Source organism: Cyanidioschyzon merolae, chromosome 1 (genome assembly GCF_000091205.1).
Source record: "Cyanidioschyzon merolae strain 10D DNA, chromosome 1, complete genome".
Classification (NCBI taxonomy): Eukaryota; Rhodophyta; class Bangiophyceae; order Cyanidiales; family Cyanidiaceae; genus Cyanidioschyzon; species Cyanidioschyzon merolae.
In genome coordinates, this window is record NC_010127.1 from 187,724 (window position 1) to 212,233 (window position 24,510).

Below are 24,510 nucleotides of genomic sequence, written 5' to 3' on the forward strand. Positions count from 1 at the left end.
GCTAGCGTAGAATCATAAGTACATTAGTCAAGGTCAATTCGAATGCGACTGTCACCTTGCCAGGCGCGTAGAGCCAGCCTCAACCTCTGGGAATAGTCCAAGAAGCAATCTTTCAAGGCCTTTGTATCCACGCCCGAAACAAATAGGCGGGCAAGTCGCTTATTGCAACTTCGACCGCGACCATACTGCCAGCCGTCTTCTAAAGTATCCGCCGAGATTTTTTCCAAAGTTGACGTAGACACCGAGGTAGGAGGTATAACTGAGCCCGAGTTCGAGGTCGGTTTCAGGACTCGCGCCAAAGCCTTCGGAAACGTTTCGGGACAGGTGGATGACTGCTCAGGTATCTCGTCATCGGATGCTGCTACTGCCTCCGCCCCTTTGATCGTTGCAGTCAGGGGCCCTTACGTGGACTTCTTTCTCCAGTCGCTCGAATCTCACCGCTCTCTTCCGTTATCAGAATTTCTCCGGAAAACTGGACATGTCCGTCCGGCGTAGTTTTTAGTGATTTAGATGTTGTTTTTTAATAAATTGAGTGTGTCTGGTTTGTATCTATTTTTGGCGGGCGGGGGGAGGGGGGCTACCCGTTTTTACATCGTCTACAGGCAGCTGCAGGATATCCGTGATCCTTTCCCTTGATTTCATACAAATATGAATATTTCTGAACATCGGGTGGCGTTTCTCGAATCCTCGCGGCGACGCCGCCGGTACTCGTACACCGCGTGCTTGACCAGCAGTACTCGGTCGAATTGTGTGGGAAGTCACGAAGCCAACATAAACGCGTCTTGGTGAGATCTAACCTTTCGAACCCTTCTCTCGATATACTGAAGAAAGATGACAGCTAGAAACACATTTGTTGCCGGTAACGCTCCAGGAGCAGTTGCGTTTATCGCCAGTGTCCGTCTTGGAGGACTTTCGGCGAGGTCAAGTTCTTCCGTCTGTCGCTCAGTCAAGGCGCGGTCGTTCGGTATGGGGCGCACTTCGGTGGCTATCCAGCCGAAACCAGTCTTGTCGGCTCATAAGTCGGGACGGAACACGGGGCTGCTGCGAATGAGCGCGGCAGAAGCGACACAAAACAAGGAAACTTACGAGTTTCAGGCCGAGGTTTCACGGGTGATGGATATCATCGTGAACTCTCTGTATTCGAATACGGACATTTTTCTCCGAGAACTTATATCAAATGCCTCGGACGCTTGTGATAAGAAGCGTTTCTTGAAACTCACCGGAAAGTCCGATGCAGGAGACTCGCTTTCGGATACAGAGGAGCTTGCTATTCGTGTGAAATGCGACGAGAAAGAGCGGACCATTAGTATAACGGACAACGGCATAGGGATGACGAAATCCGAACTAATCAATAATCTTGGCAAAATAGCGGCCTCAGGGACAGCCAAGTTTGTTGAGGCTCTGAAAGAAGGCGCAGCAGACCTCAGCCTCATTGGACGATTTGGTGTTGGCTTTTACTCTGCGTTTCTAGTGGCGGATCGGGTCACCGTGCACACCAAGTCGCCGAACGACCAAAAAGCTTGGAGATGGGAGTCCGAACAAACCAAAAACTTTACGATTACTGAAGAATCCGACCCGCGGAGTTTTCTGCCTGAAGGCGCAACCAGCGGCACAACCGTAACGCTGCACATCAAAGAAGGTATGGAGAAATACCTTAACGACTTCAGCCTCCGTCAGCTCCTGGAGTTGTACTCAGAATTTGTGTCATTTCCGATTTACCTCTGGATGAGTCGAATCGAGTACGACAAAGTGAAGGAGAAGGATGAGAAAACTGGTGAAGAGAAAGAAAAGAGTGTACCGCGTACAGTCTACAATTGGGAATTGGTTAACAAGACGAAACCGATCTGGATGCGAAAGCCATCAGAAGTCACCGATGATGAGTACAACGAGTTCTACAAATCGATCAGTCGTGACTTTGAAGATCCCTTAGCTCGCACGCATTTTTCCGCGGAGGGAGAGGTAGAGTTTCGCAGCATTCTCTTCACGCCGCGGCGGCTGCCCTTCGAATTAGCACAGAACATGTTCAGTGAAGCTGCGCGCCCGCTGAAGCTTTACGTGAAACGTGTTTTCATTTCGGACAAATTCGATGAGTTGATCCCACGCTGGCTGACCTTTATCCGTGGTGTCGTTGACAGCGAAGACCTACCTCTGAATGTGTCCCGTGAGATCCTCCAGCAGAGCAAGGTAGCGCGCGTAATTGGACGACGTGTGACTCGCAAAGCGATCGACATGTTCAGGGAAATTGCCGAGCGCAGCAACCCGAAGGATTATGAGACACTATGGGAAAATTTTGGTCGGTACTTGAAAGTCGGTGCCTTCGAGGATAATGAATGGTCGAAGGACCTGCGCCCGCTGCTTCGTTTCCATTCGTCCAAGAGCGGGGACAAGTGGGTCAGCTTCGATGAATACATTGGCCGTATGAAGGAGTCGCAGAACAAACGCATATTTTACCTCGCGGCGGAGAATCGGCTCGCTGCGATGAATTCTCCGCTGTTGGAGCGTCTGAAGAAGAAAGATTACGAGGTTATCTTCCTGCTTGAGCCGGTCGATGAATTAGTTTTCCAGCAACTGAACGGCAAGTATGGAGATGGCTACACTTTAGTGGATGTTGCAAAATCTGACCTCGAGCTTGACTCAGAGGCGGAGGATTCGAAAGAGGACAGCAGCCAGACACAAGCGTTGTCAGAAGCTGAACTCGAACCGCTGTGCAAGTGGCTTGGCGAGCTTTTCAAGGAACATGTTGAGAAGGTGAAGGTCTCGAAGCGGCTGACGGATTCGCCCATGGCCATCTCACAGAGCACCTACGGAATGTCGCCAATGCTGGAGCGATTCATGCGGACGCAGGCCGCTATGTTGAAGGAGGACATTCCACCAGGTTTCGAACAGAAGAGGATCATAGAAATTAATCCTGCGCATCCAGTGATCCACCAAATGGCGTCGCAACTGCGCAACTCTGGCGAAGCAGACAGCGAAGCTGCAACCTTACTCTATGAAACCGCCCTGCTTCAGAGTGGATATAACATTCGCGATTATGGCGGCTTCGCGCGACGCGTGACCAAGTATTTGCAGAGCTCTTTGTTGAATAATTTGAATACGACTGGTGGTGGGGACAATGCTAATGCGAACGGTGACGCATCAAGTGGTGAGAGCAAAGCAGAGGCCGTCGAAGCGGAAGTGGTCGGCGATGCAGCGAACCCATGACGCGCATGGTTCTCCGCTCGACCCTGTGGCATTGTCCGTATGGTTGGGTTCTTTGGTCCGTCGAATTCGCATCTAGCGTGGACCCTGTGACAGGGATTCCTCTTTTCTAAACCTGAGTATTCATGAACGCGGCTTGTCGCGGAACCTTGAAGAGGAAATGTGGGAGCTTTCGGGCGAGCAACTCGGGAGTAACGCTTTCAGGGGCGATATTGCGAACGCTGTAGGATTGCTAAACTGAACTGAATTTTGCCGCACGGGCGATAGTTGCTGCTGATGAGACATGAGACAACATAAAGATCTGGGCATCCAGATTTCAAAAGGGTGCCTCTCATGATTTTCAACAGTCCGGTCACAGCGCGCTCGAACTGTACCCTTCCAGCGTTCGAATACTGGTGAGCTGTGGATGTTAGCAAGATTCAGCATGCTGGACACCAGTTACGATTCGGCAGAAATTCAAGTGATCCTGTCCAGCTATATGCTGTTGTACCCAAGTCTGACTGACATGGAGCGGTCTACTTGGCTACCTCGGGCGTATACTCTAAACATTGGGCGTCTCCCCAGTGTCACCAACACAAGCCGTTGTGAGCCTTTTCTGAAACTGCATCGCTTCTCGTTCTCATCTCTCGCTTTAAGCACGCCGGCTTCTAAAGTCCCTTCCGCTCTATCGCCAGCATTCGAAGGGTGATGATCGCGGCGTGATAACCCCGATTAACCTGTTTCCTGATGTCTTCTGTGCTTTTTATGCACAGGCAAAAGTTGCGATCTAAACATCACTGGCAACTACTCCCTTTCGTGCGTTCGGCCTGGATGCGCACTCCGCAATGGTATCACCGGGCTGTGACGGGGGTTTCTCAAACGTCCACAACTCTTCCTTTTCAGCGCACCGCCATGTCGAGCGTGAACGCGTGCTTCATGGCTCTATTGCATGCCCTTGACGGGTACAGAAGGCTATCGTCGATGCCCTGCTCCGGTTTTGCCCCAATTAGAGTGTCCAACGAGTACGGGCGTCTTTCTAGGCGATAGCCTCGGCGAGTGCATTGTCTGTTGCACACGCAAGCGCAAGCTGTTCCGTGCGACGGAGTTTCGCGCACTTGATGTTTCCCATGATTACATTGGTACTGGATGAGCAATCCAGACTGGAGACCAAGTTGCGCGATTTTGATTTTTCTACGACCCCTCATGTGAAGCGGTGACGCACATTGCGTGGTGAAGCGATTGGTGCGGTGACTGAAGTTCTAGACCAAGACTGTCTTCCATCGAACCAGAAGATATGAGCGCGCCTGGGAGCATGCCCTGTGGGAAGTATCAAGTCGGCGCTGAATACTGGTGCATGGATGTCCGCCAAAAGAAGAGGACTAGTCTCTCAAATGGAACTGCTTATTTGACAAGTTCCGTGAACGCTCGGCATGGGCCTGTAAAACAGTCTTCAGTCTAGCGACTTGAAAGCAGTCTTCACAAGTAGCCTTAAATGTGCAAGATCCAAAACCTGACGTATACATTATTTCAGCGTGCTACACGCAAGTAGAGGAGAAGTACAGATTGTTGTACATAAGAAGTCGATAGTTATTTTGAGTGTGTTACCCAATCTTTTCCGAGAAAGTCGCGAGTCATCATGATTCGAACGATGTAACGAGTTCGGAGGCTAACGAGTTGGATGAGCCACTGCAAAAAAAAGACCGAAAAAAGTAAACCTATGCACGAGTCCGTAAGCCCTAGTTGCTGCATTTTGGATGCCGAGGCTGTATATCTCACAAAAAGTTTGGAGAATTATCGAAATGCAGGAACAGATAGAGCTGTCCATTGTACAATTTTTATTTGGCATGGGTGTACCAGTAGTTGGCGTAAAGACGAGATTTCCCGTCCTACTGGACGACGTTGGCTGCGTCTGAGATGGAAGGTTTCGGAGTCTGGCTTTAAGAATGAATGCACGAGAATCTGGCGCTTCTTGAGCGAGAGTGTCTTAAGGCGCAACGAGTCCACAATGAACTCGAATCGTATGCCCATTCGCACGCATGCAAGCAATGAAACGTCCGTCATTGGCACGACTTCAGCATCCATTAGCATTCCTAAGGCGTTTCAGGTTGTCGATGATCAGTGTAGCATCTCCGATATTGAGAACCTCTCAGAGCGACATTATCCGAAAGATCTCCAGCGGGCGCCCTGTATTATACCGTAGAGCTGGTCAACCTCCGTGCTGTAACTGCACCGACGCCATGAGTGCTATCGCGGACGCTCAGGGCAAGCTCCATGCACGATAGAACGTGGAAGATAACCAGTATCTCCGAGAAAAAGAATGTCTATTGGGACATGGCAACAGGTTGAACGATGGATGCTTCACCGCGCCCTGAGATCGAGGGCGTAATCGGAGATTCGTGGCCTATGTAATCGAGCTGTAAAAATCAGTTGGCAGGTATGATCCAATAATGCACTATTTAGAAGCGGTGTAGGCATTCAACAGAAAAGGTCTCCTCGATGACAGTCCACGAGAAGTTCTATAGCTCGACGACGCAAATGCTTCAGAGCCGTGCGAATATGGCTCTCCTTCCACAGGCCTTTCCATGCTGGAATGCCCTATGCGAGAAAAATTAAGCGAATCTACCGTTGTCGCAGATCCGATGCTTCTTGCACAGCGGACTTTGCTCGATATGTGCATGCGCCTCGCTCCTGGTTTACTTGAATATACATTGAAACGAGTAATGCACATGGCAAACGATTTTCGCGTGCATGAACAGCACTTTGCACGTCTTGCGAAGCCAATTCTTATTGAGGATCGCTGAGCGCCGCGAGCAAACCATGTCGAAATCCGTAAAATGATTCCGTACGATTGGACGCTTCCTAACTGCCGAGAGCAATCGCAAAATCGGAGGAATCATATCAGATTCATCGATGATGTATGATGAAAACGATAGAATGCGTTCGCCAGCATGGGAGCGATTGCCCGGAAGCATGCCATGTCTTTGAGTGATCTCATTGAACCGGAGACCTCAGCTTTCTAGGCTCGGGGTTCACGCACATGGTCGCGGTTGAGTTACCTGAACAATTCCAGCAGATAAGTACAATTGTCTCTACTTCCAGTCCGGAAGGAAAGGATGATTCGAGGCAGGCGTGTAGAATAGAAAATCTCGATTGATTCAGTCAAGGGCTATTGGTACTATTCGTGACAAATCCACAACATCAGCCAGCACGATAGCTCGAGCGGAGCGATGCTAAGGTCGCTTGTAACAAGTCCGCAAATTTGAGACACTCGATCATTCCAGCTGGAAAAAAACTCGGATTATTCCCATGTGACCCGTAGCATAGAGCAGCTCCGTCGTTCCAGTAGGGGAAGCCTTGCAATGCTCGTACGAAGCCCGCAGCATAGAGCCGCTCTGCCCAACTTGGTTGTTCTAGCTTTAAACGAAAGAAACGGCGCCCCTGGCTATGCATGCCGTGTTGCAGCGGACAGGATGATGAAAATCCTCTTAATGAAGGCAACATATGCTCCACAAGATTGTTCCCCTGAAATTGCACAGCACCTTATGTGCGCCCTACGACTGATGCTACACCTGAACTGCTCGTAGATCTTGCCACCTCTTCGAGACCGCAGTCTATTTGAAGTTGGCGGATCTAAGCCATCGATCGAGAAATGTCGCCGTCGTGGAGCTCCTGCTACTGGGAACCAGAGATGCTGCAGCATTTGCATCTGAACAAGGTGCGGGCGCAGGCTTCGCGGAGACCCAGAGGCGAATGTCAAACTGCGCAGGAGCACAGGATCGGCCCCTGGGAAGAAGCGTTGACCTCTGGCGTGCTAATTCCGTTGCACTATTCGAGTCGCCCATCAAAGGGTGGCCGCGTACAGGACCACCATCGCCGTCAGCGAGTATCGATGAATCGGTGTTCAATCGCGTTCGCTTCCCAGACGCATTTTCGTTTCGTATGAAAGCTTGGGCGAGCGGATCATTGTTTCCAAGGAGCATCCCGCATTTACTTGCGCACATTGAACACACGTCCGGTCCTACGAGCGCATGCAAGCTTTCTGAGACTCGTCCAGGGGTGCTCCCAGTATTCTCAGGGAACCCAACGGCCTGTGAGCTGCGCTCATTGCAGACCGTTGCCGACTCTACGACGCTTATCCGTTCCGGTTCAGCAGCGGTTCCGAGGGGCGCAATAGGACCCCTCGGCAGCAGAAAGACAGCCTCGCACTGCCGCTCTCTCTCCATATCGAGCGCTGATTGAAGTAGCGAAGAAGGCTCGGTATGTCGATAAGAGATAAATTCCGAGAATCCAATGCCGACAAGCGTGCATCTTTGCTCAGTACAATCGTCCAGATTTTTCTGGAGAAGCTGCAGTGCCTGCGAGAAAAGTAGCCTCTGAGCTTGTTCTATAATGCCAAAGCTAGAGGTTGATACCAAACGCCTAATTGCAGCTTGCAGCGCTGAATGCATCCGGGTACTGCGAGAGCGTCGGCTTCCCTTACCAAGACGCCAGTATACCGCCACTCGGCGTGGCAGCCGACCATACTGTTGGCCATGATGCTTCATTCTCGTTACACAAGCGAGCGCAAGTGCATACAGCTTCTCATGAAATGCCGCAGAGAAGAGCTCCAGTCCTGGGAAGGAATCCTCTACATGTATACGCTGAAGGGGACCTCGAGAATATACCTCCTCTGGGAAATCCCCTCGCGCTGCCAACCAAATGTCTCGTGCTCGCTTCGCAAAGACTGCTGCAAACTTTCCGAATGTTTTTCGTATTGCATGTTCGAGCGTTAATGGAGAATCGAAACGCGTTCGGAGTTCTTTCACCGTTCGAACATGTAGCTCCTCCGAAAGCAGGCGTTCGAAGCGACGTCCCACGTATGGAAGCGATCGTAGCTCGAGTTCGGAGAGCCATGAGTCGGCCCTCACAGTGGGCACAAAGGTAGTTTGCCCATTCGGCTTATGCATATTCGCAGCAAACTTGGCGAGCATTTTGTTGAAACCCACCCCACAGGATATCGTTATTCCTGTTCGTTCGAACGCCGCATCCCGCATATTTTTGGCGATATCAGACCCAAGCGCAAGTCTGAGCTCTTCCTCGGGGCCTACGAGGCAAATATCAGGTTGCAAACTCTCGGGCATAAAGTCACGAGGAAAGACTGCGCCGACGTATTCGTTCAAAGGGCCTTTCTGGGCGCACTCTGCGTTCATGGAGCGGAGGCGTCGATCCACTACCGCGGTTAAATCAAAAATATATTCGTCTAAACCTACCGTTTCGCAACGATGCTCCCGACCCACTTCGTCGAGCGACCTCAGCTTTTCTTCGAGTGCTTCACAAATCCGCTCCTGGGCATCGCGATACGGTGTCAGGTCCTCTCCGCAAAAGAGGACGAGCTCTGGGCAGAGACGCTTCGCCTCGTCTACTCTCATTAGTTTGCCAACACCGTATTTCCTAGCCTCATAGTTACAAGTCACCACAAGGTGTTTTTGGAAAACTGCAGCGGGCTTTGAACGGAGAGACTCGTCGCCAACTGCGTTCAACTCCACCTGACAGTAGAAATAGTCGGCGTCGAACACTGCAACGACTCGCGAGGCGTCAAGGTTAAACATGTGTACGAAGGTTCACAAGAAGTGAGAGCAAACAGTGAAGTGCCTCGTTAACGTCATCAAAGAGCTTTAGATAGTGGCCTTTGTCTGCATTTCTGAGCAACACTACAGTCGAAGGGAGAGCAAAGCTCTAACTGGTCGCAAACTATTCGACTGCAAACAAAGCTCTTCCTGGCCGAAAATTCTGCAGTGCAGAGCCACGGGGGGACGATGAATGCAATCTAACATTGAGCTGCTCGCACTAGTCCAGCTTTTCAGTAAATCCGCTGCCTTGTAGGCGTACAGTATCGACGTTCCAACGGCAGCAATAAGACCTTAGGGATTCATACCAGCCTTTGCGGTTTTGGTCGTCTTTTAAGTGCGGCATCCTTGACTATTATCCGCTGCAACTTGTTACTTCACAGGAATAAAGATTATTCGCGAATCCATCTAGTAGTGGTTCATAAAATAACCGATATCATTGCACAATTCACACGCAGAAGTGTCCACTCTTTGCCTCAAGTCACGTGCAGCGTGTTAATATAACGCGTCTTTCAAGCTGTCGATTTTTCTGCTCTGAGGCAACTCGCGTCCGCTGCACTTCGCGCCGTAGATTGACAGGGAAGAAAACTTGGCGTCGTCCCCGAGCGACTTCTCTACAAGCTCATGCTAAAAGCTCACTGAACATCTAACTTCAATTAATCGATACCGTCTGAAAGACGAATTCTCCTCGTTTTGTCACTATCGAAAATTTGGCATTGGATGGCAGCATGAGAACTCTCGCGGGATGTGCTCGCAGAGGCATCCGTCTCTTCAATTTGCATACAAAAACGGACTTGGGCGCCGACAGTTCTCACCGCAGCCACCCTTCTCAGTGGAAAGGGCATCATCGCTTTGCAGGGGGGGGGTGCAAGGACGGCTGGAAAATTCTCGGCGTCTTCTCTAGCTTTGAATATTTTTTCTGGCGCATGATCCATCGCGGACATCAGTGCATTCAGCAAACCCGTTATCGAACAGGGTAGCGTGCGCCTGCATATGTAGCGATCAGAGAACTCGCTGAGGAAATCGCTCAGACGAAGCCCGTGAGCGTAGAGCATGGCACGGGGCGTTGAAACGGAGGAGGGTACCGTGGCGGGGCTTCTGCATATTTCAAGCGCGTGTACCGAGCGTTTTTGCAAGCGTTCATGCCCCGCAGGACGGAGTTCGTCGTGGGATGTGTGGTATACGAATTGGAACACTTGACTAAAGTCTAGCGTTCCAGCTAGGAGGAGCACACCCAGGCTACATACAAATGCGATGAAAATGGCGAGCGAAGTTTAGATCGCAACTGCCGTCTGTGCGGGAAATGCGCAGACAAGAGCAGGAAACTGCGTTTTTCCGACGTTAATGCTGCCGTCATCATCTTGAGAGTGTTGAAACCGGAGCTGGAAGAGAGGGTTAAACTGGCGTATTTTACGTCAAATACACGAGAGAGGAAACGGAATTAGAAGCAGAAAAATCCGCAAAGGCTCGCTCTGATGATATTAGGAAGAAACCGAAACATCAATGAGTATGCGCGATTTAACTGAGTGGACCCACTCCGTTTTAGTCTGACAGGATGCAACTGAAGACTCATCTACACATATCCTCACAACTGGGTCATTCTGGATGCGCGACAAGGAGCCGAAGCAACGGGGACTACGCTGCACCACCCTCTGCTGCAGGCTTTTGCGTACCAACGAGTCTACGATTAGTGCTCTTCTGAATATGCAGGCTTGCCGCATGGTTGTGTGACGATGAGCTCCAGAGCGCGAAACTCTGACAGCAACACACTCCAAAACACATTGAAGTGTCGTTTCTAAGCTGCAGGTCGCTGGGCTGGTTTCCTTTCCTCAGTGACAGGAAGAAGAGCACAAGTATTTGAAAACCTCCCTTGACGAAAGCATCATTTCGCTACGTTCCACTCTGACGTTCTAGAAGCTGTCGAACACCTTCCGTGGGCAGTGCTTCTTCATACCTGAGGGGATAAGCTTCCCGGCGGCGGCCGACTGTTGGTGGTGGCTCGTGGAGAAGCTTGACGCACACGGGACAACGAACAATAAGCGGACTTCTGGAAAGATACTCTCCAGTGCCTTTTTGGGAATTTGCGAGTTTCTGTCTGCACTCTCGCACTGTCTGTGAACCGCAGGTGGAGGCAAGAGGTTGGCACCGGAGACGACGTGCGGCAATGTCTCGTACTGACAACGTCGGCGTTTCCAGAACCCTGAACGCTGCACCGGTTGGAGCACCCAACGCTGCTATACCATCAATGCCTTTCGGTAACTTACTCCTTGTGGGGAGCTGCACTCTGCTCTTTTTATGCCAACAAGCGTTGCAAATACCGCTATCAGCAGTATGCATCGATCCGGAGCTGCAGATTTCCAGCAATACGTACCGCTTATTCACCGCTCCTTTTTTTCATGTGAACCTTGTTCACATCTTTGCGAATATGATTGTGCTGCTGGACATTGGGCCTCCGCTTGAACGCCGCCTTGGCTCCTTTCTCTTCCTATTCATTGTTTTTCTCATGATTTGCGTCTCTGGTGTTTTTAGAGCGATTTTGGCGATGTCTGTTCGGGTCGCCTTGACACCCTTCGAAATGTCGACTAGAGCGCCCCTGCTGCCGCTCCTTTCGTACATCCGTCGGCAGACGCACGCCTGTGCGGTGGGATTTTCGGGCGTGCTTTTCGCTTTCTTGGTGATCCACGTCCACCAGTTCGTCGCGACGGATATCCTATGGATACTGGGAGTCGTTCCATGTCCGTCACGCTTCTATCCTCTGGCATTGTTGGTACTACTTCAACTCATGGTTCCAGCTGTGGACCTTTGTGGTCATCTAGCAGGTATGCTGGTTGGTTACACTTACGTTCGAGGCTGGCTATGGCCGCTGCTTGTTCAACTCATACCGGGGGGGTTTATACGGAACCTTGATGAAATACTTGGCTCCCGGATAACAGTCTGGGCAGCAAAGCCTTCCGATGAGGAAGGCAATATAATGCGGAGCAATAGGTTCCATCCGAGCACAACGGCAACCTCATTCTCATCTATGTTCGAAAATGGTGCAAGATTCTTCGAGTCGCTTCTCCGAAGAGTATTGCCGTCAAGGCGATCGAGCCAAACGCGGATGCAGAACAATCTTGACGAGTCAGTTGAAAGCGGCATTGCAGCAGAGGTTAACACGGACCGTAACCAAGACGTTATTCTTTATGCTGATACGCATGAAACGGAAACGCAAGCTCCAGTCGAGCAGCTCGTTCGAGCAGGGTACCAGCCGAATGATGCGTTCGAAGCGCTCGCGGAGGTACAAGGGGACGTAGTGGCGGCTAGGCTGATCATCGACACTCGGCTTACCGCACAGCTGGTCGAAATCGGGTTTGATTCGACAGATATTGAGCATGCGCTGCACTCAGGCTGCCCCAAAACCATCACTGCAATCGTTGAATGGATTAGTTCATTAGAGCATTGAGAGTGCGCTCTTCGTATGGAGAGCGGTGGAAGCCGTCTGCGTAGCTGAATGCCTCCTCCCTGCGCAGGGTGCTTCAAGTGCGAGAACTGGGCTGGACCTGGAAAAACGTACAGGCAGCCCACATTCCGAGTGTGACAAAGGCGCTGACCACACTTGCAGGCTGTAACCATTCAGGCACTAGACCGACGGCGACTGCCTGCTCTATGTTGAACCAGCTGACGAGGGCGAACGCAAGGACGAAACCAATGCCTCCGAACATGAAAACGAGGCCCATCGTTTTCAGTGCTGCAGGTCTGTTAATGGGGCGCACCTCGCCAACGTTTCCAAATTCATCACGTCGAACCTCTGGTTGGCCTCTGTTGTATAAAAACGCCATGCTGGTGATGAAAGAGATCGGCAGCGAACTGGTCGCAAACCGTGGAATGAAAAATCCCAAAAGGCCAAGAATCGCCATGATAATCGAAGTCTTTCGGAGGTACTGCTTCTCTGGCACTTTGAAGATTCCATAAAGAAGACCTCCAGGGCTAGTGAGCTGCCGACCAAGCCAGCTTGTCTTCCACCAGGGCTGCTTCCGCAGCCGCTTCTCCAGCGGTGACTCGCGCACTATACCCTCTAGTTTTCCTTGAAGACGGCGTCGGAGCTTATCGTCAAATATCTTGTCCCGCAGCACCTCAAGCTTCGAAAGCTGCTTAAAATCGTCTGCGTACTTGATTTTCAGTTTCTCGAACGCTTCCTGGATTTCTTCGAAGGTCGCACTCTCAGAAACACCAAGTTCGCGATACGGATTCGTGCCGTCGCCGAAACCAGTGCCAGTCCGCCTGCGGCTGGAGCTCGAGCTGTCCCGCGTGGAACGTCGAAAAAACCAAAATAGAGCTGTTAAAGCGAAAACTCCTTGAGTCGAACCCCCAGGCAGTTGTTTCTGCGGCCAAGCGCGCTGAGTATGAAATTTTCGCAAGAACCCGGAGCGTCGGCTGCTACCGAAAGTTCCAAGACAAATCCTCCTTTGTAAAAACCCAGGCCACCGTGCTGAGGTAGGAGAATTACTATGTGCAAAAGAAGCAGAAAACATTCTTTTTGCAAAAGGCAGTGTTTGGGTACCGAAGTACTCGAAGCACGACTACTGAGCTTCTCAAAATAGCTGCAGACAATCATCGCCGTCGTCCGCATGCGCATCGCAGAGTAGTCGCTGGCGGCACCCCCAAATCAGAACGAACTTGAAAGGGTCTACTTGGCTACCTCGGGCGTATACTCTAAACATTGGGCGTCTCCCCAGTGTCACCAACACAAGCCGTTGTGAGCCTTTTCTGAAACTGCATCGCTTCTCGTTCTCATCTCTCGCTTTAAGCTCGCCGGCTTCTAAAGTCCCTTCCGCTCTATCGCCAGCATTCGAAGGGTGATGATCGCGGCGTGATAACCCCGATTAACCTGTTTCCTGATGTCTTCTGTGCTTTTTATGCACAGGCAAAAGTTGCGATCTAAACATCACTGGCAACTACTCCCTTTCGTGCGTTCGGCCTGGATGCGCACTCCGCAATGGTATCACCGGGCTGTGACGGGGGTTTCTCAAACGTCCACAACTCTTCCTTTTCAGCGCACCGCCATGTCGAGCGTGAACGCGTGCTTCATGGCTCTATTGCATGCCCTTGACGGGTACAGAAGGCTATCGTCGATGCCCTGCTCCGGTTTTGCCCCAATTAGAGTGTCCAACGAGTACGGGCGTCTTTCTAGGCGATAGCCTCGGCGAGTGCATTGTCTGTTGCACACGCAAGCGCAAGCTGTTCCGTGCGACGGAGTTTCGCGCACTTGATGTTTCCCATGATTACATTGGTACTGGATGAGCAATCCAGACTGGAGACCAAGTTGCGCGATTTTGATTTGTCTACGACCCCTCATGTGAAGCGGTGACGCACATTGCGTGGTGAAGCGATTGGTGCGGTGACTGAAGTTCTAGACCAAGACTGTCTTCCATCGAACCAGAGGATATGAGCGCGCCCGGGAGCATGCCCTGTGGGAAGTATCAAGTCGGCGCTGAATACTGGTGCATGGATGTCCGCCAAAAGAAGAGGACTAGTCTCTCAAATGGAACTGCCTGTTTGACGAAAAACCTTGAGTAATCTTTCCGCACACGTTTGCGAACAAGTCGTCAAAGGATTTTGTCGCGTTTTTTTCTATCTCAATCCAACTTCTCCAATAATTGAGCCCAATTAGTTGCAGTAAGACAAAATAGATCAAAGCTTAAAGATGGGTTCTTTTTGCATTCTACACGGAAGAAAAAGGAAGACAACAGATTTTTTATGAGGATGAATAGTATTATGGTATCGGTTGTTTCACGAACTCTCGTTCGAAGGTGTCGCAAATCAATTTGTTTCCGGTGACGTTACGAATTCCAACTGCAACATATCGAGGGAACCACTCCAAAAAAGCACCTTAAAATCCGAAAACTACCCGCGAATTCAATAGCTCTTATTGCTACTGCTTGAATGTCGAGGTCCTCTAACCAAAGAAAGTTTGAGAAGTCGAAAGGCATTAACACTGCAAGCAGTTATATGTACAGCGAAGAAAACAACATTCGTTCTACCACCATAGAGGATACATTGATACACACGGATAGACGCCACCCAGACTTTCTTGACTGGCCTCCTCAAATTGTTTCGGTTCATCCAGGTACAATAATAGCCTGAGAGACTGGTCCACGAAAATAGGTCACCTCAGCTCTTCGAGTATCTTCTTCAGTTCTGCAAACCGTATGATAATGATGGCGGTGTTAGAATCATGGTTCACGAATTGCTTGCTTTTAAAGCCTCTGGTGGCGCAGATCTATGCAAGGGTTCCTCGCACTCGCGCCCTCTGGGCGACTGCAGTCTCGTCATCTTGCCGTCAGGCAAACAACTTTTCTCGCCTATCTCCCCTCGACTTCTTCTTCATTTGCTTTTCTTCTCTCGGTGGGCGATGAGAGAAGGATTTTTGCTCTTTGTTTCCGAGGGGCATGCGATGACGGCCCTCCAGGATCCCCAGCATTCATGCCGATACCTTTCCCTTAGATTTTTTACTTTTGAATATGAAAGCACACCGACCTCGTCTGCTATAAACCGCGAGAAAGCATTCCATTACACTCTCCTAGGGTTGGAGCGCAGTCGAAATGAAACACTATTCACACTATCGCCTTCGATTATAGCCATTCAGCTCATAATTGTTTCACAAGCGCTGCATGCGCTCGAATACCATTTGTCAGTGTGGAGCAGGTGATCCAAACCACTCGGTAATCTACCGCATACATCATAGACGAATTGCCTTTGGGACATATATACTCTTTACTGCGCAGAGCAAGGAGGAATACATTCCTTCTTCAGGCCAATCACACAGCAGTACTCAGATAGTTGAGGAACACTGAAAGAAACAAGTATATGCGCTCTGTGCCAAAAGTCGATATTCGTGAAGCGTGCTTGGGGCCAATGGTGGCAAACGACCCATTGATCGTCTTATTGGAAGGAAAAGGGACAACAGTAGCCGACATTGGCGTCTCTGCTTCTCAACAGCTTGTTCTTGTGGTCCTGGGAACACCCGGATACAATTACAAAGAAATGACAGATTTCATTCACGGCCATCTTGCACCGAAATTGCAACTAGAGCGTACCTGGAACGTCGCGATCGCTATTAAGCACAGGACAGTCGGTTTGCGTTTCCAGTCGATGAGACGTCATTCGCTCGAAAAAGTCGGAGCTCATATGGGTATTCGGATAGAAAGAGCCCGTCATATGTGCGACCGAACTCGTTGAGAAATGGGACATCATCTGTTTCGGCTGGAACGGATTCATGTGGCGGCCTCATTTTCGCCCTAAGAGACGGCTTCCACAACAGCACCAAATACATCGAATAACTGATGACTCTTGCCTGACGTCTGGTGATGTCGTTCTGTTGCACAATGCGGCATTTCTCTCTTCCCCTAGCGTTCAAGCTTTTGTCGATTCTATCGAGGGGTAGAGCTGCTGTTCATTCCTGCGTACTCTACGTGGTTGAAACTCATCGGAAGGGTCTTCTCTATCGTGCAAACGTAGTGATCGCTCCACGAGGCAAATCGCTAAGGCCTTCAGCACACGGTGACACCGGGGCACATTTCGTCTTTCTTCCGCAAACCCTTCTCCGTCAATTACCGTCCGCATCTGGCGGCATAGTTAAGTGCGCTGTTTCTAAAACATTAAAGGACGGGCTGGGATATCCACTTCATAAGGTCAAGATGGAGCGAAGCGAGCGGGGCGCTTCGGCGACAGAAAAGCACCCAGAGCTGACAGAGCACCAAATTGCACAGAGGGCTCGAGAGGTCGAGGAATCCCTGATGTGATGCGTTCAATCAGAGGCAATAAACACGTGGAATTCGTGGATTGAAACTTGGACGCCGCCATAAATACCAGATGATATGTTGTGCTGAAGAAGAGACCCGTGGGGAGAACGTGAGCGAACTTCATGGGGCAGCCTCTCGGACTCGAATTGTACACGGAGAAACTGAAGCCGATTGCAGGCTGCAGGTCAAAAAGACTGGGAGGCCTCTGCCGATTGATATATATATATTGTATGGTTGTGAAAGATGTTCATTTTACTGACAAGCCAGGTGACCTTAGTTATGCCTTTCTTACTCCTGCACCAGGATCGTCACCAAGGCCGGCGGCGTTTCGTCTGCTCGGCAATAAACCTCACCTGAGTCTGCAGGGCGGTTGCGAGCTGTACGGAAACACGCCTGCGGCGCATGATCCAGAACACACCTGCGCGTCAATGTACTGTTACTACAGCGCTCCGCTGATAATTCTCAGAGGGACGTTTACTCGTGCAGAGACTGCTAATGCGGTAAATGAGATACCTCTTTGCACCGTCTTGGAGTGTGGGACATGGTTGGACCGTGCAGACGCAGCAGCGCTTTCGAGGGTCTCCTTCAACAAAGAGCGGGACGCGGTGCGTGCCCGCGCCCCGGCGCTCTGCGAGGTTACGGAAGGCCGGGGAGCAGCGTGTGCGTAGGAAACGGTCCATGGGCCTTAAGTGTTTATTAGCTGGGCCAGACACTGGTTTTTTTGGTATCGGGACATCTGAAGTGCTTGTCATTCTTCTCTGCGCTTGGCTCCTACTTGGCCCAAAAGGCACTTACGAAGCAGCCCGAAACCTTGGGAGTTTCATAGCGAATCTTCGTGAGGCAGCAAATCAAGCGCGGGAGCAGTTTATATCTGCTCTCGGAGAAGACTACGACAGCGCTCGTCGTGAGGTCGAAGGAATCAGGGACTCTTTCGTCGGGGCGCTATCAGGTGAGGTCGACGATTTTGACGGCGAGGCTGGTAAGAACTTAGCTGCTGCGACCGATGACAAGTCCACCGGAAAAGAGCGTGTTGGTCAAAGTCCGAGTTCGCCGCTAGATATTGCTACCTTTACGAGTCTGACTGGAGGGAAAGGGCGGTCCGAAGATGAAGCGAGAAGCTACTTTTTAGATGCTCTTCGAAGAGTGAATGATCCGAACCAGGTGCCACCGACATTCGCGAGCGAGCCTGCCAGTGCTGCGAAGGAAATCGAGTTGGATGGGCATTCTATCAGGGCCGAGCCTGAGGTTCGTGGACTAGAACGACTCACAACGGAGTCAGGGGCTCTCGATCTGCGAAAGCTTGAGCTACGTGTAGCTGCTCTAGAAGACGAGATTCTAGAGCTTAAGATGATCATCAGGGAGCGGCGGCAATAGCCTTGGAATGAACCGTAAAGTTCGTGCTCCGAGCGTCTGCTTTTCGGGCATCGAGATGAGTTCCGGAGGTGAAGAGCACTATAGGAATATTGCTTATAATATCAGATTGTGTACGCCGCACAGTAGGAAGACGCTTCTTTTATTCCGGTTGGCAATCATCTGAAAATAAGCCACAATCGGATCATGTCCTACTGAGCCAGAGATCTCGAATCAGAAAACGTAAATTTCCGTGGCGTAAGCAATTCAAATCCGCAAGAAACCAGACGAAACAACAGAGCGCAAATCTGTTACTCATTGTTAGACACTTACCAAGGGATCTGAGGTGACTGTATCAGAAACGGCGCAAGCGGAATAGTATGTAATGGTGGGGACACATCTAAGTATGCGAATTTTAACGAAAACTACAGAATGAGTTCAAATATGATCCAGATCGTTCGAGCTGAACTACCGCTTCTAGATAAAGCAAAAATTGAAATCTAATTGGTAAATTCAGAATGCGCACCGGCCAATTTTCGATGAATCGATTGGATTTTGCATCCGCACATCAAAATGTTGGAACTTGTTTTCACTGACACAGGTTCATTCCTCAAAATGTTGCTTAGTATGCAAACACAGCGCTCCATTAATCTTTGTCACCTTCTGGTTAAGGCTTGCACAATTCTGCTTAAGTATCGTGCTCAAATCCGAGATCCAGTACTCGCGAAGAAGATGTGGGTATTTCACAGCGCAGTTGAATCCTGGCTGTCTATCCATAGTACAGCAGAGCTTCCGATGCTATGTTTTCTTGTGGCTAACAACTGGTTTGTAATGAATTGCCATATGTGATGTTTTTACGGTGATGAAGAAAATTTAAGTTCCCAGTCTTTGCAAACATCATTGTCAACTCTTACTCTTCAAAAATTTCGCGACTGTACTATATGTAGTGCTTTGGGGAAGAACTGTGCGAGCCTGCCCTTTCGTTTTTTGTTTTCATCACGAATATGCAACCAAAATGGACGTATCCCGTAGATGGGAGAAAGGTGGCGGGGAGGCTTTCTACTATCACTGCTTATTTCGAAAAAACGTCTAAACTTGCTTCAGTCAAGAATCCGAGGCACAGCGGACAAATGCCCTGATCTCCTCCGCGCGCCTACTCTGGACGCCATGAAGAAAACATAGAACTCACAGAGCTCCTTCATATAAGACTGTTTCTTCGTAGATTCATTCCACTCAATACCTTCTCTAGAAGGCACTATCATAGAAGCAACAGGGTTCGAAGAATCAATACCGTCGCTACGAACCGTGATGAAAGGCTATCAGAGGACAAACAGAAAAGCAAGCTTGTATGGACACATACGCGCTACGAATAATGTTTTATCGACTTCATGCCGAAACGCGAACGCTTATTACAGGATAAAAGGGTGTTCGTCTCACTAGATGAAAATTCTTGATGAAAAAATGGTGGGCGAGTCTGTGTGTACTCAAAGAGCGTCAAATGTCTGGTCTTAGAGAATGTATAATCGAACAATGCGAAAACATAAACTCCAGCGGCCGCTCAATAGGGTTGTCGCTTACAAAGAATCACATAGACAGGATTGTTCAACACCTCGTCTTTCGTCCGTGCACTATTTGACTTCCCCGCCCAATATTCTCCTATATTTCTCTAAAATGATGTCGATCTCTGTTACAAAAATGCCGTCTACGAGTGCGCAGCGAAGATGGGCGCTCTTTGCTCTACTAATACTTCCGCTGCCCAGCTAACAGCCAGCGCGAGCGGCTTGTGAATAATTTCCCGGTACATGTAGATCGTGGTGCTGCTGGATCGAGCGCGCGTTTTTGGCGCGCTGTATGCATTTGCATTCATCTAACTGCGGTTTACGCATGGCGAGACTAGGCACTGAGACCACAGGGGGAAGGCCAAGTACTCCAAGTGAGCAGACTGCAACTCAGACAGCGAGTGCCCGGCGTACTGCAAAGCGTCGGAGGACTAACACCAGTAGTTTGGCTGACTTTCGCTCCAAGCGTGAGCGGGGAGGTACCTCCGGGCGGACACCGTCACAAGACGAATCAGTGGGTGCAGCCCAGCTCCCCGAGCCTGTTGCGCAGGCGTCATCACAGTTGCAGCTGGGCGAGTTGGCTGTGGAAACTCGGTTCCCTGTGAGCGTAGCGGTTCAGAGTCGAGCTCGGAGCTTTGCGCAGTACGGAATTCTGGAATGGATCCGATTGGAGAACTTTATGTGCCACCGTTGCTTTGAAGTCAAGTTTGGCCCGAACGTCAACATCATATCGGGACCAAACGGCTCGGGAAAGTCTGCGATAGTTGCGGCTCTTCAGCTCGTGTTTGGGTCCTCCTCAACGTCCACGGACCGTGGGCGACGTGCAAGAGACCTCATACGCATCGGTGCAAGCTCGGGGTTGGTTGCAGTTAGGTTGAAGAACCGGCCTGACGAAACGGATGCTGTCGACGGGCGCTTTCGACCGGACGTGTACGGAGACTCGATAGTCATTCAACGTCGCTTGACGCGTACTGGAGTCTCCAAGTGGAGCTTTCACAACGCTGAGGGCAGACGTGTCCAGACTGAGCGCTCCGCACGGCTTGAGCTCGAGGCCATCATGGATCACTTTTCGATTCAAGTGAGCAACCCTGTCGCGATTTTAACCCAGAAGAAGTCGAAGGAGTTTCTCTCTAGTGGCAAACCATCCGATCTCTACAAATTCTTTATGGAGGCGACGAAGCTCGGTGAAGTTCGTGACGCGCTTATGGAAGTTCGCAACCAGGCGGCTGAGATTCGAAGCATGTACGGTCGGAAAGAAGCTGAGATACCCCGTTTGCAGACGGAGCTTAATGCGGCAAAAGCAGCCTTCGAAGAAGCCCAACGCATCGAACATCTGGAAGAAGAGCTGAAGAGTCTGAGAGAACATTACGCTTGGGCTCTTGTCGCTGAGGCGGAGCACCGTTTGGCGCATGCTCTAGAGGACAGAAATAAGGCTCAAAATCTAATCGATGAAGGTGAAAGGCGCCTAGGACTTCTTGAAAATGAGATTAGTGCCAAATCTGATGAACTTAATAATCGGAATCGAGAGCTGCGAGAGATCAATGAGATGATTAATCGAGATATCTCAGAGGAGACAAACGTCGAGGCGGCGCTACGAGAAGTTCGCGCAGAGATTCGCCGCCTTGAGCAGCAGCGAGCGCGTTTGAGCTCGATCCAGACGAATCGCAAAGATGAGCGTGATGCTGTGCTCGCCGAACAAGAAAAACTTCGGCATCGTAGCATCTCATCAGACTCGCAACTCGTGCAGCACCACCAACAGCTTCAACAATTGATGGACGAGATTGCCCGCCTATCGACGTTGCTGGAAACGAAACGCTGCTTGTTGAACCAGCTCGAAACGCAACTGGAAACCGCGCGGGCCGATCAAGCTCAGTTACGCACGCGCCTTCAGTTACGGGAAAGTGCGCTGCGCCAAGCAGAACGCAGCCTGGTTGAACTGCAACAGAGCACTCAGGACCCAAGAGTGATTTTTGGTGGGCCACATGTCACAGCACTTTTGGCGGATGTCGAAAGGGCCATGGAACAGAAAATCTTTAGTCGGAAACCGATCGGTCCTCTCGGATCGTTTCTTCGGGTACGCGATCCCAAATGGACGCTTCCTATTGAGTTCTCTATCTCCGCGGCTGTTCTTTCGGCTTTTGTTGTCCATAATCTCACCGACGCAGAAGCGTTGCGTAGGCTAGCAGAGCAGCGCAAGTATCCTATTCCCCGTATTCTGGTACAGGATATGGACGCTCCTTTGTATCGTCCCCGTGCAGAACTGTTGCCACCAGCTGAGCTTATCACTGTCCACTCACAAATACGAATAGAGGCCCACGAACAGGTTCTGCAGAACGTCTTGATGGACCACGCAGAGACAGAACTGAATCTGCTTTTTGATACGGCAGAGGATGCACGGCGAGCCGCGTTTGAGCTGCGTCCCCGAAACGCCCGAGTCTGTTGGTCAGCTGGTGGGGATCGTGCGCAAGTTGGTGCTGGAGGCTCGAATCAATTCCGCGCAGGGCCTGATCCGTCGAGGTACACGCCGAAACTGGCGGGCGATATCGAGCATCAGATAATACTGAAGCAAAGGCTACTCGAAAATGAGCGACGGGAGTACGAACTGCTGAAAGTCCGCGAAACAGATTGCAAGAATACTGTAGACGACCTTGAGAGGCGGCGTTCGCAAATAGCTCAAGATTTGGTTGGTCTTGAAAACGAGGAGCGCATGAAGAGACACCGCATCGAGCTCCTGCGAGAGAGCCGAGAGGATGAGACCACTGATGCATTTTTGCCGGACGCCTATCAGGAACGCGTAGCGGCGATCGATGCAGAACTCGAGTCGATTTCGAAACAGCTCCAAGTCTACGAAGATGAAATAAAATTGGCTAAGGACAAAGAGAACGAAATCGAGACAAGAGATCGCGATCGTCGCCGCATGGAAAGAGAGCTCGATGAGCGCCGACGAGAACTCGCGAAAAATTGCCGCACTCTCGCGGCAGAGCACGCACAGCTGCAGGCGGAGCTCCAGGCTTTGCGCAGCGGCATTGAAAAGGAGCAGGTGAATCTGGGTGCCCTCGAGACGAGGCTGGAGACTTTGCGCAACGAGCTGCGGCGGGAGGAGCATAACGCGCTGCAAGTCTGTGCCCGGCTGGAATGCGAAATACGTCCAGTACAAGAACTGCGTATCGAGATCGCTAGCTTGGAATCACGCGTGCAGACAGAGCAAAAACGCCTGGACGGCTTTTCGATTTTGCAGTTACAGGAGCGATATGAGCGTGCGCAGCAGTCTTATGATACAATTAAGACGGAGCTTGGCGCCCTAGAAAGACTTCTGCAGCGCATTGAGGACGGGCTCGTCGAGCGTGTGAAGTCGTTTATTCAGCTCCGGGCTCAGATCCAGAAGCATGTTAGCGCCTATTTCGGCTACTATATCCACATGCGAGGCCATTATGGAAGCATCAAGTTCGATGACCGATCCCAGGAAATGCGCTTACGAGTCGCAATCAGCCATCACCGAACGCACGAGGGCGAATTGTGCTTCGCCCAAGACCTACGCTCGCTCAGCGGCGGAGAACGGTCTTTCACAACACTGGCGCTCATGCTCGCGCTCGGTGAAGCCATGGAGGCGCCATTTCGCATCATGGATGAATTTGACGTCTTCATGGACGAAGCAAACCGACGAGTCGCGTACAAAACGCTCATCGACATTGCGAAGCGAGAGAGCAGGCGTCAGTTTGTTTTCATAACACCGCTGACGCTGCCAAACCTGCGCGCTGACCCTGAGTGCGTTCGTGTTGTGCGACTCGTACCGCCAGTGCGTGGTACAGACAATGTGCAACAGACAATTCTTGACGATTTCGCCCCAAACGCAGGAGATGTCACTGATCCGCAGTAGCTGTAGGCGGAAGACGAACGGAATTCCATACGGTCAGTGCTCTGGAGCAACAAAGTTCGTCATCTACCGCAGACTACTAGGGCCTCAGCGATAAACGGCGTCTTTCATCCCGCTTGCTTGCATGCGAATGCATGTGCGAGCGCTGCCAAGATATGGATACTTTCGACGATGCGCACCACACCCTGAGCATCTCGCTGCATTGTTGTGAGCTCTTTTTCGTTTTGCCCCACCAGCCGGATGGGATGCGCTTGACTGGTTCCCATTGTAGGTTTTCATCGCTCTTCGGGGGCACCTTGGCGCGGAGCGCACTCGACAGCGGACGAGCGGAATGCCTTGAGTATTTGCTGTGCCAGTACTTGCGCTCATGACCCTTGACTGTTACGTAAGCGTAACTCCACACCCTCATCGGCTAAACAAACTGTGTGCGCTAGCAAGGGTTCATCTGAAAAGCCACCTGCTCCAGGCCTGCGAGGCGGTTCGATCGCTTGACGGGCGCGAAACCGCAGCCGGGGCACAGCCGATGTGGAAGGTGGAATGTCCCGCAGTTCGGACACTGTTGCACGTTCGGATAGGGTCGCAAGCCCTTCCCGCTGGCGCGCATTCGCTTCCGAGAGTGCGACGTTTTTTTCTTGGGAACCGCCAGCAGTACGTGCTGGAGAAACGGCCGCTCCGAGCAGACGGAGCCCACCACGACATTCGTTAAACGCTCCCAAGCGAGCAGCGCCCCAAGTCGAAACGTCTCAAGGCACGGTGCGCTGAAACAAGTCAGGGCCGAGGATATTAACGATCGCATCGGGTGCGGGGGCAAAAACTGTATCCCTAACCACAACCAGCCTTGCGGTTGTAGGCGTAAAGCTATATTCTTTCGTCGAGCAAACCTATTTGGAATGCAGGTACGCGATGATCGTTCAGCTCAAAATTGTTTCACAAGCGCTGCATGCGCTCGAATACCATTTGTCAGTGTGGAGCAGGTGATCCAAACCACTCGGTAATCTACCGCATACATCATAGACGAATTGCCTTTGGGACATATATACTCTTTACTGCGCAGAGCAAGGAGGAATACATTCCTTCTTCAGGCCAATCACACAGCAGTACTCAGATAGTTGAGGAACACTGAAAGAAACAAGTATATGCGCTCTGTGCCAAAAGTCGATATT

At 50.9% G+C, this 24,510-nt stretch overlaps 7 protein-coding genes across 7 annotated transcripts; 4 read left to right on the forward strand and 3 right to left on the reverse strand.

Annotated features, from left to right (window-relative positions):
- Window positions 1-831: 831 nt before the first annotated feature.
- Window positions 832-3,201, forward strand: CYME_CMA061C (heat shock protein of Hsp90 family; the record flags this gene model as incomplete). The annotated part of the gene is made up of 1 exon (XM_005535000.1): window positions 832-3,201. One exon carries the CDS (start codon window positions 832-834, stop codon window positions 3,199-3,201), a length of 2,370 nt encoding a protein of 789 aa, XP_005535057.1.
- A 3,587-nt stretch (window positions 3,202-6,788) lies between these two features.
- CYME_CMA062C (DNA polymerase iota, RAD30) lies at window positions 6,789-8,765 on the reverse strand (the record flags this gene model as incomplete). Its single annotated transcript, XM_005535001.1, has 1 exon — window positions 6,789-8,765. The coding sequence occupies one exon, from the start codon at window positions 8,763-8,765 to the stop codon at window positions 6,789-6,791; it is 1,977 nt and encodes a 658-aa protein (XP_005535058.1).
- Window positions 8,766-10,947: 2,182 nt separating this feature from the next.
- On the forward strand, window positions 10,948-12,225 carry CYME_CMA063C (hypothetical protein, conserved; the record flags this gene model as incomplete). The annotated part of the gene is made up of 1 exon (XM_005535002.1): window positions 10,948-12,225. The coding sequence occupies one exon, from the start codon at window positions 10,948-10,950 to the stop codon at window positions 12,223-12,225; it is 1,278 nt and encodes a 425-aa protein (XP_005535059.1).
- Window positions 12,226-12,298: 73 nt separating this feature from the next.
- On the reverse strand, window positions 12,299-13,294 carry CYME_CMA064C (hypothetical protein, conserved; the record flags this gene model as incomplete). The annotated part of the gene is made up of 1 exon (XM_005535003.1): window positions 12,299-13,294. The coding sequence occupies one exon, from the start codon at window positions 13,292-13,294 to the stop codon at window positions 12,299-12,301; it is 996 nt and encodes a 331-aa protein (XP_005535060.1).
- A 3,774-nt stretch (window positions 13,295-17,068) lies between these two features.
- CYME_CMA065C (hypothetical protein, conserved) lies at window positions 17,069-17,938 on the forward strand (the record flags this gene model as incomplete). Its single annotated transcript, XM_005535004.1, has 1 exon — window positions 17,069-17,938. The coding sequence occupies one exon, from the start codon at window positions 17,069-17,071 to the stop codon at window positions 17,936-17,938; it is 870 nt and encodes a 289-aa protein (XP_005535061.1).
- A 1,860-nt stretch (window positions 17,939-19,798) lies between these two features.
- Window positions 19,799-23,350, forward strand: CYME_CMA066C (DNA repair protein SMC6; the record flags this gene model as incomplete). Its single annotated transcript, XM_005535005.1, has 1 exon — window positions 19,799-23,350. The coding sequence occupies one exon, from the start codon at window positions 19,799-19,801 to the stop codon at window positions 23,348-23,350; it is 3,552 nt and encodes a 1,183-aa protein (XP_005535062.1).
- A 427-nt stretch (window positions 23,351-23,777) lies between these two features.
- Window positions 23,778-24,143, reverse strand: CYME_CMA067C (mitochondrial ribosomal protein L32, precursor; the record flags this gene model as incomplete). Its single annotated transcript, XM_005535006.1, has 1 exon — window positions 23,778-24,143. The coding sequence occupies one exon, from the start codon at window positions 24,141-24,143 to the stop codon at window positions 23,778-23,780; it is 366 nt and encodes a 121-aa protein (XP_005535063.1).
- Between the last annotated feature and the right edge of the window lie 367 nt (window positions 24,144-24,510).